Source organism: Mirounga angustirostris, unplaced genomic scaffold (genome assembly GCF_029215605.1).
Source record: "Mirounga angustirostris isolate CCGP_5_RB_7025 unplaced genomic scaffold, mMirAng1.0.hap1 SCAF_2, whole genome shotgun sequence".
NCBI classification, from domain to species: Eukaryota; Metazoa; Chordata; class Mammalia; order Carnivora; family Phocidae; genus Mirounga; species Mirounga angustirostris.
Genome location: NW_026991710.1, coordinates 54,847,208 through 54,859,768, shown reverse-complemented (window position 1 = coordinate 54,859,768; position 12,561 = coordinate 54,847,208). Strand labels below are relative to the sequence as shown.

General features: G+C 35.9%; 1 protein-coding gene across 1 annotated transcript in view; it reads left to right on the top strand.

Annotated features, from left to right (window-relative positions):
* Nucleotides 1-502: 502 nt before the first annotated feature.
* Nucleotides 503-12,561, top strand: part of LOC123848936 (transmembrane protease serine 11C-like) — a 56,774-nt gene continuing 44,715 nt past the window's right edge. The window contains exons 1-3 of the mRNA XM_045881796.2: nt 503-666; nt 4,947-5,065; nt 9,880-9,998. Coding sequence (XP_045737752.1) covers nt 503-666; nt 4,947-5,065; nt 9,880-9,998 — 402 coding nt within the window. The remainder of the gene's footprint in view (nt 667-4,946; nt 5,066-9,879; nt 9,999-12,561) is intronic.

Sequence of the window (12,561 nt, the reverse complement as noted above, 5' to 3'; positions counted from 1 at the left end):
TCAAAGTGGTTTTTAAGTAAAATGAAATTTCTAAAAACATAAGACTTGAAAATTTCACCTGCATTGAATATCTAATTAATGTTAGCTCTTTAGGGAGTATCATCTATTCAGGGAATGACTATTAAGCAATGAAAAGTAAATTTTTTATAGGTACTTGATTCTATTTTCAAACAAAAATCAAATAAATGTAGGTATTTCAAACTAATCAATATTTAGTATGGTCATTTCAACATATATTGATATGGATATATCAAGCATACATACACACAAGCATACAAGCATACATGGAGTATTGTACATATGGGTATATTATATATAAAATGTAAAATATATAATATCAAGTATATAATATAATCCAAAAATATGTTACTGACTGAATTGTGTCCCCTCAAAATTCATATGTCAAAATCCTAACCCCTAGTAACCTCAGAATCTGACTGTATTTGGAGATAGGGTCTCTAGAGAGGTAATTAAATTATGGGAAGTCATTAAGGTGGGCCCAATGCAGTGTGGCCGATGTCCTTATAAGAAGAGGAAATTTGGACACAGATGTACACAAAGGGAAGGCCATGTGAAAACTATGGCCATATACAAACCAAGGAGGGAAACCTCAGGAGAAACCAATCCTGCCAACGCCTTGATCTCAGCCTTCTGGCCTCAAGAACTGTGAGAAAATAAATGTGTTGTGTTGTCTAAGCCAGAAAAAAAGAAAGAAAGAAAATTAGGACACAGATATGTACAGAGGGAAGATGATGTGAAGACATAAGGAGGAAAAACAGTCATCTGTAAGCCAGGGAGAGAGGCCTCAGAAGAAACCAAACCTGCCAACACCTTTATCTCAGCCTTCTGGCCTCCAGAACTGTGAGAAAATGAATTTCTGTTGTTGACGCCACCCAGTCTGTGGTACTTGGTTATGGCAGCCCAAACTAGTACTACCAGGATACTTGCAAATAAGTATAATAATATAGTATATAAGTATATAAAACAAAACTAATATTTTACCGTTCTTGTAGTCTACATTTATCAGTGATCTTGTTCATCACTGTATACCCCTTGCCTAGCACAATGTCTTACACATAGAAAATGCTTAATAAACATGAATACAATAAATTACTTAACTTGTAAAGAGGCATTTCTTCCACCCACATTTTGTGTGCTGCAAAGAAAAACATTAAACTATATTGAAACATAAATACTTTGGATTAAAGTTGCCTCCCAATTCATAAAAAATATGATAGTTTATTCTAAAAGCTTTTATTATTGTTATTCTCTTATCCTATCCAACTACTGTTTCCAAACTGTGTATGTCATCCCATGCCTCTAACAATCCCATGAGTCTATGAATAATGATGAATAATCTCCCAGAGTTTCTTAAAGATGTTTTGATTAAGGTACTTGAAAGGCAGAGTTGAGCCCTAAAATACTCATAATTACACGAAATGTAAATTGTCTAAATACACCTGTAAAAGACAGATATTAACAAAATGGATTTAAAAATACAACCCAACTATATGTTGTCTACAAGAAACTCACTTCAAATAACAATATAGTTCATTTACAACTGCACCAAAAATAATAAGATACCTAGGAATAAACTTCACCAAGGAGGTGAAAGACCCATACTCTGAAAACTATAAAACATCAATCAATGAAAGAAATCAAAGATGACACAAAGAAATGGAAAGATACTAAGTTCTCATGGGTTTGGAGAACAAATAATGTTAAAATGTCCATACCACTCAAAGCAATCTACAGATTTAATGCAATCCCTATCAAAACACCAACAGCATTTTTCACAAAACCAGAACAAATAATCCTAAAATTTGTAAGGAAACAAAAAGAACCTGAATAACCAAAGCAATCTTGAGAAAGAAGAACAAAACTGGAAGTGTCATAATCCCAGATTTCAAAAGTATTACAAAGCTGTAGTAATCAAAATATTATGGGACTGGCACAAAAATATACACATAGATCAATAGAACAGAATAGAGAGCCCAGAAATAAAGCCACAATTATATTGTCAATTAATCTTTGACAAAGGAAGCAAGAATATCCAATGGGAAAAAGACAGTCTCTTCAGCAAATGGTGTTGGGAAAACTGGACAGCTACATCCAAGAGAATAAAACTGGACCACTTTCTTATACCATACACAAAATAAACTCAAAATGAATTAAGGACCTAAATGTGAGACCTGAAACCATAAAAATCCTTGAAGAGAGCATAAGCAGTAATGTCTCTGACATCGGCCATAGCAACTTTTTTCTAGATAAGTCCCCTGAGGCAAGGGAAACAAAAGCAAAAATAAACTATCGGGACTACATCGAAATAAAAAGCTTCTGTACAGCAAAGGAAACAATCAACAAAACTAAAAGACAGCCTATGGAATGAGAGAAGATATTTGCAAATGACATCTAAGAAAGAGTTAGTACATTTAACAGCAATTTTTGAAAAAAAATTTTTAAACAGCTATTGATATATGCAACAACCTGAATGAATCACCAGAGAATTTTGCCGAGTGATAAAAAGCAAAATCTAAAAAGTTGCATATTGTAGGATTCCAATTATATAACATTCTTGAAATGACAAAATTATAGAAAAGGAGAAGAGACTAGTGGTTGCCAGGGAGTTAAGGAGGGTAAGGGGACTGAAGGCAAGTAGATGTGGCTATAAACAACAACAACAACATGAGGGACCCTTGTAATGGACATGTTAGGTATTTTGGCCATATCATTATAGATATCCCAATTATGATACTGTGTTATAGTTTTGCAATTTGTTACCATTGGGGGAAACTGAGCAAAATATACCAGAGATCCCTCTGTATTATTTCTTGCAACATATGAGTCTAATTGTCACAAAATAAAAAACATTTAATTAAAAAATTTTGAAACACAAATACACAAACTTATTCTCTTCCTCTGAGGTGGAGTATCCTGTAAGATAACTGAACCAGAGCCTTTAATAAATTAATGTCATGAAAAATTTTAAAATGAGGGCAGAGTATTGAAGCTGTTCTAGATTTGAAAAGATAAGAAGTATAGTAACCAAATGCAATGTGAAGATTTTGATTTGACTTTTGTTCAACAACAAAAAAAAATTGTAGAAGACAATTGAGGACAACTATAGATATTTGAATATGAACTTGGTGATAGAGGCTGTTCAGGAATTATTGGTAATTTCGTTAGGTATTACAATGGTCATATTTTTTTAATATTCTTATTTTTTAGAGGGGAAATAAAATATTTAAGGGTGAATGTCATGATGCAATTATTTTTCTGCAACTACTTTAAAATGTTCCAGAAAAATAGATGAAATATTATAAGGTGTTCACAGTTCTTAAATTTGTGTGATGGATATATGGAGGTTTATTAAACTATTATCTTATAAAATTTCTCTTGATCCCATTCCTTCACCATGTATAGTTCCATTTCTTTATTACCTTTTTTCAGCAAAATCTTTGAAAGAATGGTCAGTGGTCACTGTCTCTGGTCCCTCTACATCCATTCTCTTTGAAACCATCTCTAACCATTCTCTTCCCCTGCCACTCCTAAAACTTCTTGCATCAAGATCATTAGTTACCTCTATAATGCTAATCCAATGGTCAATTTTCAATGCTCATTTGCTTATCTTGAGCTATCAGCAACATTTGACACAGTTGTTTCCCTTCCTTATCCCTGATACACTTCTATCGGTTTCCAGGACACTACTTTCTCTTGCCTTTCCTCCAACCTTTGCTAGTTGCTCCCTCTGTCTTCTTTGCTTGGTCTTCCTCTTCTTCCTAATCTCTTAATATGGGAGTGCTCCAGTGACCATATCCTGGTCTTCTCTATCTATACTTACTCCTCTGAGAATCTCTTCTAGTCTCAGATCCTAATCTATATATTGAAGAATGCAAAATTTATATTACTATCCCAGACTCTATCCTACCAATTCTATACTTAAAACATATCCCAATTCAAACATTTTTCATTTCCTCCACCTCTACCACTCTGGTCCAAATCAACATCATCTTGTGCTTGAATTGTTATAATCATTTCCTATCTTGTGGTTCTGCTTCCACCCTTGCCCTCTATAATTTACTTTCCACAAAGCAGTCAGGGAGATCCCATTAAGAAATGAGATCAGATCATCATAGTGTTCTGCCCAAAGCCCCCTAAAAATCACATTTCACTCAGAGAAAAAGCCAAAATTATTACAATGACCCACAGAGCCCTGTATGACCAAGGCCTTGGTACCTCTCATAATTACTCCCTCATTACTGTTTTCCTCATTCACTGCTTCAGTCACACTGCCCTCCTAACATGCCCTTCTAGGCATACCTCTCCCTCATGGCCTTTGTGGAGTTGTTCCTTCTGCCTGTAACATCCCAGATACCTGTATGGCCAACAACATCTTCTGTTTCAAGTCCCTCAGATTTTACCTTCTCAGGAGGCCTAACCTGACTGCTCTATTTAATATCATATCCTGCCACCATCATCTCACACACACTCCCACATTTCTGATCTTTACCTAGCTCTACTTTTCCTATAGTACCTAAGATCTTTTTACCAGTTATATATCTTATTTATTAATTATATATATCTATATATATTATTATTTATTCATTATACCTTATATTATATTTCCCCTCAGTAAAATGTAATATCCATAAGGAAAGAGATCTTTGTTCCTACTACTGTACCTAGTCCATAGTAGAACATCCACAAGTGTTTGCTAAATGAATGAATTTTGGTTTTAGTATTACCATTATTATTCATATGTGCTGAAAAATAAGCAGACCAAATATTATATTTACTAGTTCTACATGTTTTCCAAGCTCATCAGTCCAATGAATCCATAATGTAAAATAATCCATTTTATATTTCACATCAAGTCTATATTTATTTCTGAGAGTGTCCTATATCTTGCTCATATTAACACTTGATTTCCTATTCTTTCTGCTCAGAGGGACAGAGTCAAACACAAAAATGAAACTCACAACATGTGGAAAGATTACCCTGGGTATCTTAATGCTGGTTATTGCTGCAGTAATCATTGGACTCATTGTTTATTTTGTCATTTATGGTAAGTACTCATTGTGTCTGACTTTCTAATCACATAGAATTATTGATTCTATTATTGGGAAAATTAAGAATTTTGAGAATGGGGGAAGGAAAGAAGTCAGACAACATTATTTAGCAGAGAGAATTTCTTAAGGTTAATAATACTGATTGCAAACTTCTTTAGTAACCTTTGGCTTAGGGTATTCTAAACCCAGGGATTTGGTGTACTCTTTTTTTAATTCCTGCTAAAGATTTGGGTTCTGGGAATATGTTGATGAATAAACCATAGTTCCTACCTTTGCTGAACTTGTAACTTTTTGAAGAGATAATCAATAAGTTAACAAACAAATATAAAAGCCCAGAATATGGGATTCTAAGCTAAGATTTTTTGTTTCAAAGCCTATAATTTTTTCTTCATGTAATGTTTTCTCCTAATAAAATTCTTCCTAAAAACTAGAATATTTCCTGTTGAAGGATGAAATCTAAAAGGTCAGTACAAATATAAATTTTGTTTATATTTTACATAAAATACAAAAAAATTATGAGTTCCTCAAGATCAATCTTTCTTATAAACAGCACTTTGTGCCAAATTTGCTGTGTGCTGTTTTGTCACTTTCTTTAACCCACTATTTTCTAACCTTTTCAAGAATGAGGGCCTTTTTATAGGAAAAATATATTTCTACATTCCCACAAGAGAATAATTACTTTGTTGAATAAGAAAATAAAATTCTAATATATTTAAGAACTCACTCTTAGAATTACTCATAATAATACCTATTTCCCAGAAATTATAAACTTTAGCAACTTAAAAACTTCTTTAAAAAAATCCCAAATTAAATACTTCTGCATAAGAATAAGTAAGTTTTGTTAATAATGTAAGTTTTCTCAAGTCATAGTAAACCTGTGGGAACAAGACTAGACCCTCCTGAGACTGTGTAAAGTGTTTGATAGGGCTTATCTTTATAAAAGTCATTGGTTTTTCACCTTAAGGCTACATACCTGATGTCACAATATCTTGTATGAACTAAAACATTAAATCAGAAAGACACTTTTAAGAAGTCTACATAGTTGTCACTAAATAAACCAAATCTCAGTCTGATAAACCAAATATTATGCTTTTTATCCAGATGCTTTGGCATCATATAGAGGCAGCCTTATGATGCTCCTCCTTTGAATGAAGCTTTCACTACCATTTGAAGATATTCTAGTTCACTATGCCAGACTCCAAACCTGAAAGCAGTGAGCCATCTCCTCATGATAATTACCCTGTCACATATTTATTATTTAAATAAAGAGGCCAGAAAAACTGAAGCACTGTACAAATATTCACTCCCGGATACCTACCTTTTTCTGCTTCACATGACTCTATATAATGTTCTGTTTTCTATTTGGTTAACTTTTTAAGAGACAGATAAATAGGTAGAAAATAGATCAATAGGAAGGAAGGAAGGAAGGAAGGAAGGAAGGAAGGAAGGAAGGAAGGAAGGCAGGAAGGCAGGAAGGAAGGAAGGTAGGTAGAGGAGGGAGAGAGAGAGAGAGAAAGAAAAAGAAAAAGAAGAAAAAGAAGAAAAAGAAAGAAAGAAAGAGAAAGAAAAGAAAAGAAAAGAAAAGAAAGAATAAAGAAAAGGGGTATCTGAAACTACCCAGATTCAATTCAACAAGCATTCACTGGGTTACTACTATGTATTTAATGGCAGGTAGTAGGCCAGGTGCCATAATGGAGAAATAGCAGTAATGGAGGAAATTTTCTAGAGCATCACACTAGCCTTTTGCTAAAAGTGCTCAGAATCTACAGCAGTCATCACACTTTTCCTGTAAATGGCCAAAAAGTATTTTCCACTTTGGTGGGCCATTATAGTCTCTATTACAACTACTTGAGTCTATTGTTATGAAGAAACTACCAAAAAATACTTGAAACAAATTTGTTAGGCAGGAACCCCAGAGGTGTTCAGAAAGTCCAGAAGTAAATGTCTGCTCATTCTAAAACCATGGCTTTGCAAGAAGAAGAATAGACACTCCCTGACCCAGGAAACATTTACCTGAGAACCTTCCATTTCTGCCCTTTCTGCTTCCTTCTCTAGGTTTCTTCCTTAGGTGAAATTATGTAGAGAAATCACATCTGCATCTTGAGAATGTTCCTCTAATGGCTTCAGTACAGACCCCCAACCTGCTACCACCACAGCCACAGACAGAAGGGCCTTTAAATGGTAGAAAGTCCACCTTTCTGGGTCTTTTGTCTCAGGAGAGATTCGGAAGCAATAAGCTCCTACATGGAGGCCAAACTTTGAGTCTCTTCTTCCTTGTCTTCAGGGACATTCCCTTCCCACAGATGCCCCAAAATTCTGCTGTAGCATGGATAACATAGGCTGCACTGACCCTCCCCCCACCAAACCCATGTAAAACAGACCCTGTTGCCTCCCCTTGAACTAAAGGCTGAACTCAACTCTGAAATATACTCCGGGGACTTCATACTTAACCCTGGCCTCACCTTAGGATCACCAGGAGTACTTAAATAAAACATTGATGTTCCCACCCAGAACAGACAGACTCTGTGGGAAAGGGCACATGTGATGAGAAGTCTTAAAACTCCACATGTGATCCTAATTGGAAACCCATGCTGAGAGCCACTTATTGAAGCCTTGTTTCTCAAGCTTTTAATGTGCTTGAGATAAAAATGATAAAAATCATTTGGATGGATGTTAACTAGACTTACTGTGATGATCATTTCATAATACATACATACATCAAAATCGTTGTGTTGTAAATCTGAAATTAATATATGTCAATTATATCTCAATTTTTTAAAAAAATCACTTGAAATTTTTTTTTAATTTAATAAAAAATATAAAGAGGAGAATCAGTCAGGACATAGTCCTTCTTGGAGCTCTTAATCTTAGCTGAGTGTATCCTGGATTATTTGAAAAGTATGACTCTTCTAGGAAGGAAAAAAACAATGAAAATAACACTTAGAAGAAATCCTAGATCATAAATGTCTTTTGTGGTCAAGGTATAGGTTACATTTGAAGGAGAGGAGGTAATTTTTTATTATGATAGTCTGTGAGTTCCACTGAATGCCAACAAATTCACCACTATACCTTCTTTTTTTTTAAGTTTTTATTTAAATTCCAGTTAGTTAATATACAGTGTTGTTAACTTTTATGCTCATCACAAATGCATTCCTTAATCCCCATCATCTATTTAACCCATCTCCCCACCCACCTCCCCTCTGGTAACCATCAGTTCTCTATAGTTAAGAGTCTGTTTCTTGGTTTGCCTCTCTCTCTTTTTTCCTTTGTTCATTTATTTTCTTTCCTAAATTCCACATATGAGTGAAATCACGCAGCATTTGTTTATATCTGACTGCTTTATTTCACTCAGCAAAATACTCTCTAGCTCCATCCATGTCATTGCAAATGGCAAGATTTCACTCTTTTTTATGGCTGAGTAATATTCCATTGTATGTATATACCATATCTTCTTTACCCATTCATCAGTCAATTGACCATTATACATTCTAATTAAGGGTTGGTGCTCTTATAGAGTTACAGAATTAGACAATGGCTTTCCTCTTTAGTGTTTGAAATTTATTTAGTATTCCAAGAAGTTAATATAACCTAACACTGCCTCGATGTCTGGATTCTCAACCCTAAATATTCTAATAGAAAAATAAGAAGCCATGGAGTATTTATGAATAAAAATATATAACAACAAAAATACTATGTTTCTTTGGAACTTTCTTTTTCCTGCTTTACTGAGACATAATTGACACATAACATTGTGTAAGCTGAAGATGTATAATGAATTGATGTGATACACTTATATTAAAAAATTGTTACCACCATACACATATATTATTTCACATGTTTCATTGTTGGTGTATAGAACAACTGTTTTTTGTGTATTGATTTTGTATCCTCAATTTTACTGAACTTGGTTAGTTCTAACAATTTTTTGCTGGGATCTATAGGATTTTCTCTATATAAGATCACATCATCTGCAAATAATGACAATTTTATTTCTTCCTTTCCAATTTGGATGCCTTTTATTTCTTTCTCTTGACTTATTACTCTGGCTGTGACTTCTAATACTATGTTGAATAGGAGTGATGAGAGTGGGCATCCTTGTCTTATTCCTGACCTTAGAAGAAAAGCTTTTAATCTTTCACCAATACGTATGATGTTGGCTATGATTTGTCACATATGGCTTTTATTATATTGAGATATGTTTCTTCTAGAACCTATGTGTTGCAAGAAAAAATTTAATTTCTGCTGTATTTGATGTATTAAAATAGTATAGTCCAGCTTAACACTCAACTTTTTCCTTTGCTTTACTTTTATACATTTTTTAGTTTAATTTTTTAATTTTACTTACTTAATTTGCAGTACTTACAAGTCATGACTCATTTTACTTTCTCTTTTATTCATTTTCACTTTCTAAGTGCTTTATAAATGATAAAACCTAGGACTCCATTGATTTTCCTAAATGTAATCTGTGATGATCACAAAAACTAAGATAATTACCTATGCTTTAATATAATTTCTCATAGTAACAAAGCTGTCTTCAGATGGCCAAAATTTGAAAGATGGCACATTAAAATTTTACATTAAAAATTCTGAATACACCTTTGGGTAGTGTTATAATTTAATAAACATTGCTCTGTTGAAGTTATTTTAACAATCACTAGGAATCAAGATGATTGAAATGTTGCATTTTTATCAGAATTTATATTTCACTGCAATTTTATCAGAATATTATATTTCACATGATCTTCTTAAGAATGAAAATAATTACAAAATGAATGAAGTGAGAACTATTTTTTCTTTTCTCTCTTTCCAGAGAAGACACCTTTCTACCATCACATCAGCTTTAAAGTCAATAACATTGACTATGACAGCAAGTTTGAAAAACCATATTCACAAGAATATATGGACCTAAATGAAAAAATAGTGTCTTTGGTAAGTTGAAATTTTTGTGCATTGTCCTTTTAAATGTTATGTTCCTAGATGTGCCAGAAATCTAACAATCACCTTTCAAGTTGGAAATGATTGATAATTGCACACTATTTTTTACACTATCTTAGTTCTAGATTAAGATAGCCCTTTCAGAAAGTCAGTTAGAAAACGTGTATGGTGGGGGGAGGAAGGAAAGATGGTGGAGGAGTAGGGGAGTCTATTTCAACTGGTCCCCAGAATTGAGCTGGATATCTACCAGACACTCTGATCACCCACAAAACCAGCCTGAGATGTAAGAAGATCTGGATCTCTACAAACAGAATATCGCAGGCGGTTGGTTTCGAGGTACGAAGCGAGGAGCCGTGATTCTGTGGGCAGATATCAGAGGATAAATGGCAGTGGGAGGGTGCCTGGCCATGGGGATCCTACACCACTGGTGAGTGGCAGCCTCGCATGCTGGGGATGGGGCACAGACTAGCAGACTGGTAGCAGTGGGGAAAGGACTTTAGGGCAGCCCCCAGGGCGGAAACCCAGAGCGACGGGGTCGTGCCTGTGAACTGCACGCACGGGGGTGGAAACCCAGAGAGGCGGGATCAGTGGGCGAACTGGGTGCAGCTGGAGGTTTTAGAAGCACAAAGGGCAGAGACGTGCCCTGACCTGGAGGCAGGACTGGGAGCACTGCGGAGGGGTGCACAACCCAGGACCCTGCAGTTTATAGCAGCATGGACAGAAATGGAGATGGTGTGGCCTGGAGAGCTCACTGAAGAATAGACAGCAATCTCTCTGCTCTGAGGCAGAGGATTGGAAACGGTCTCTTCTGCTCTGACTCGTGGAAAGCCACCAGGGAAAGCCACCAGAGAACAAAAGCCCCAAAAACTGATTCCCCCTGAGCCCATCCCCCGCCACAGAGGGGCAGGGCAACTCTGCCCAAACAGGGTTGCCTGAGTAAGAGCATGGCAGGCCCCTCGCCCAGAAGACAGGCTGGGAAAACAAGAGGCCAGCAGCCCTAAGGTCCCAAGAAAACAGGTGCATCTTGCTTGGGTTCTGGTCAATAATTTGGACTCTATACATTCCTTCAAACACCCATCAACAGAATGACTAGGAGGAGGAACCCCCAAAATAGAAAAGACTCAGAGATTATGGCTTATGCTGCAGATTTACAAATGGATGCAGATATAACCAAGATGTCGGAGATGGAATTCAGGTTAGCAATTGTGAAGACAATGGCTAGAATGGAGAAATCTATTAATGGCAACATAGAGTCTCTAAGGGCAGAAATGAAAGCTGAATTGGCAGAACTTAAAAATGCTATCAATGAGATCCAATCCAATCTAGATAATCTAACAGCTAGGGTAAGTGAGGCAGAAGAACGAATAAGCGACCTGGAAGACAATATAACAGATAAAAAGGGAAAAGAGGAGCCCAGGGAAAAACAACTCAGAATCCATAAAAATAGAATCAGAGAAATAAGTGACACCATGAAGCATTCCAATGTCAGAATAATTGGAATCCCAGACGGAGTGGAGAGAGAGAGAGGACTAGAAGATGTATTTGAGCAAATTGTAGCTGAGAACTTCCCTAATCTGGGGAATGAAACAAACATTTGTGTCCTTGAGGCAGAGAGGACCCCTCCCAAGATCAAGGAAAACAGGCCAACACCCCGGCATGTAATAGTAAAACTTGCAAATCTTAGAACCAAGGAAACCATCTTAAGGGCAGTTAGGGGGAAGAGATTCCTTACGTACAGAGGGAGGAACATCAGAATAATGTCAGACCTATCCACAGAGACCTGGCAAGCCAGAAAGGGCTGTCAAGACATATTCAGGGTACTAAATGAGAAGAACATGCAGCCAAGAAACCTTTATCCAGCAAGGCTGTCATTTAGAATGGATGGAGAGATGCAGAGCTTCCACGACCGGCAGAAACTGAAAGAATATGTGACCACTAAGCTTGCCCTGCAAAAAATATTAAGGGGGGTTCTATAAAAGAAGAAAGACCCCAAGAGTGATATACAACAGAAATTTACAGGGACAATCTATAAAAACAACGTCTTCACAGGCAACATGATGACAATTAATTCATATCTTTCAATAATCACTCTCAACGTGAATGGCCAAAATGCTCCCATAAAATGGCACAGGGTTGCAGATTGGATAAAAAGACAGGACCCATCCATATGCTGCCTACAAGAGACTCATTTTGAACCTAAAGATACATCCAGACTGAAAGTGAAGGGATGGAGATTCATCTTCCATGCCAGCGGACCTCAAAAGAAAGCTGGGGTAGCAACTCTTATACCAAATAAATTAGATTTTAAACTAAAGTCTGTAATAAGAGACACAGAAGGACACTATATCATTCTTCAAGGGTCTATCCAACAAGAAGATCTAACAATTGTAAATATCTAAGCCCCCAACATGGGAGCAGCCATCTACATAAGCCAACTGTTAACCAAAATAAAGAGTCATATTGATAACAATATGTTAATTGTAGGAGACCTCAATACTCCACTCTCAGCAATGGACAGATCATCTAAGCAGAAAATCAACAAGGAAACAAGAGCTTT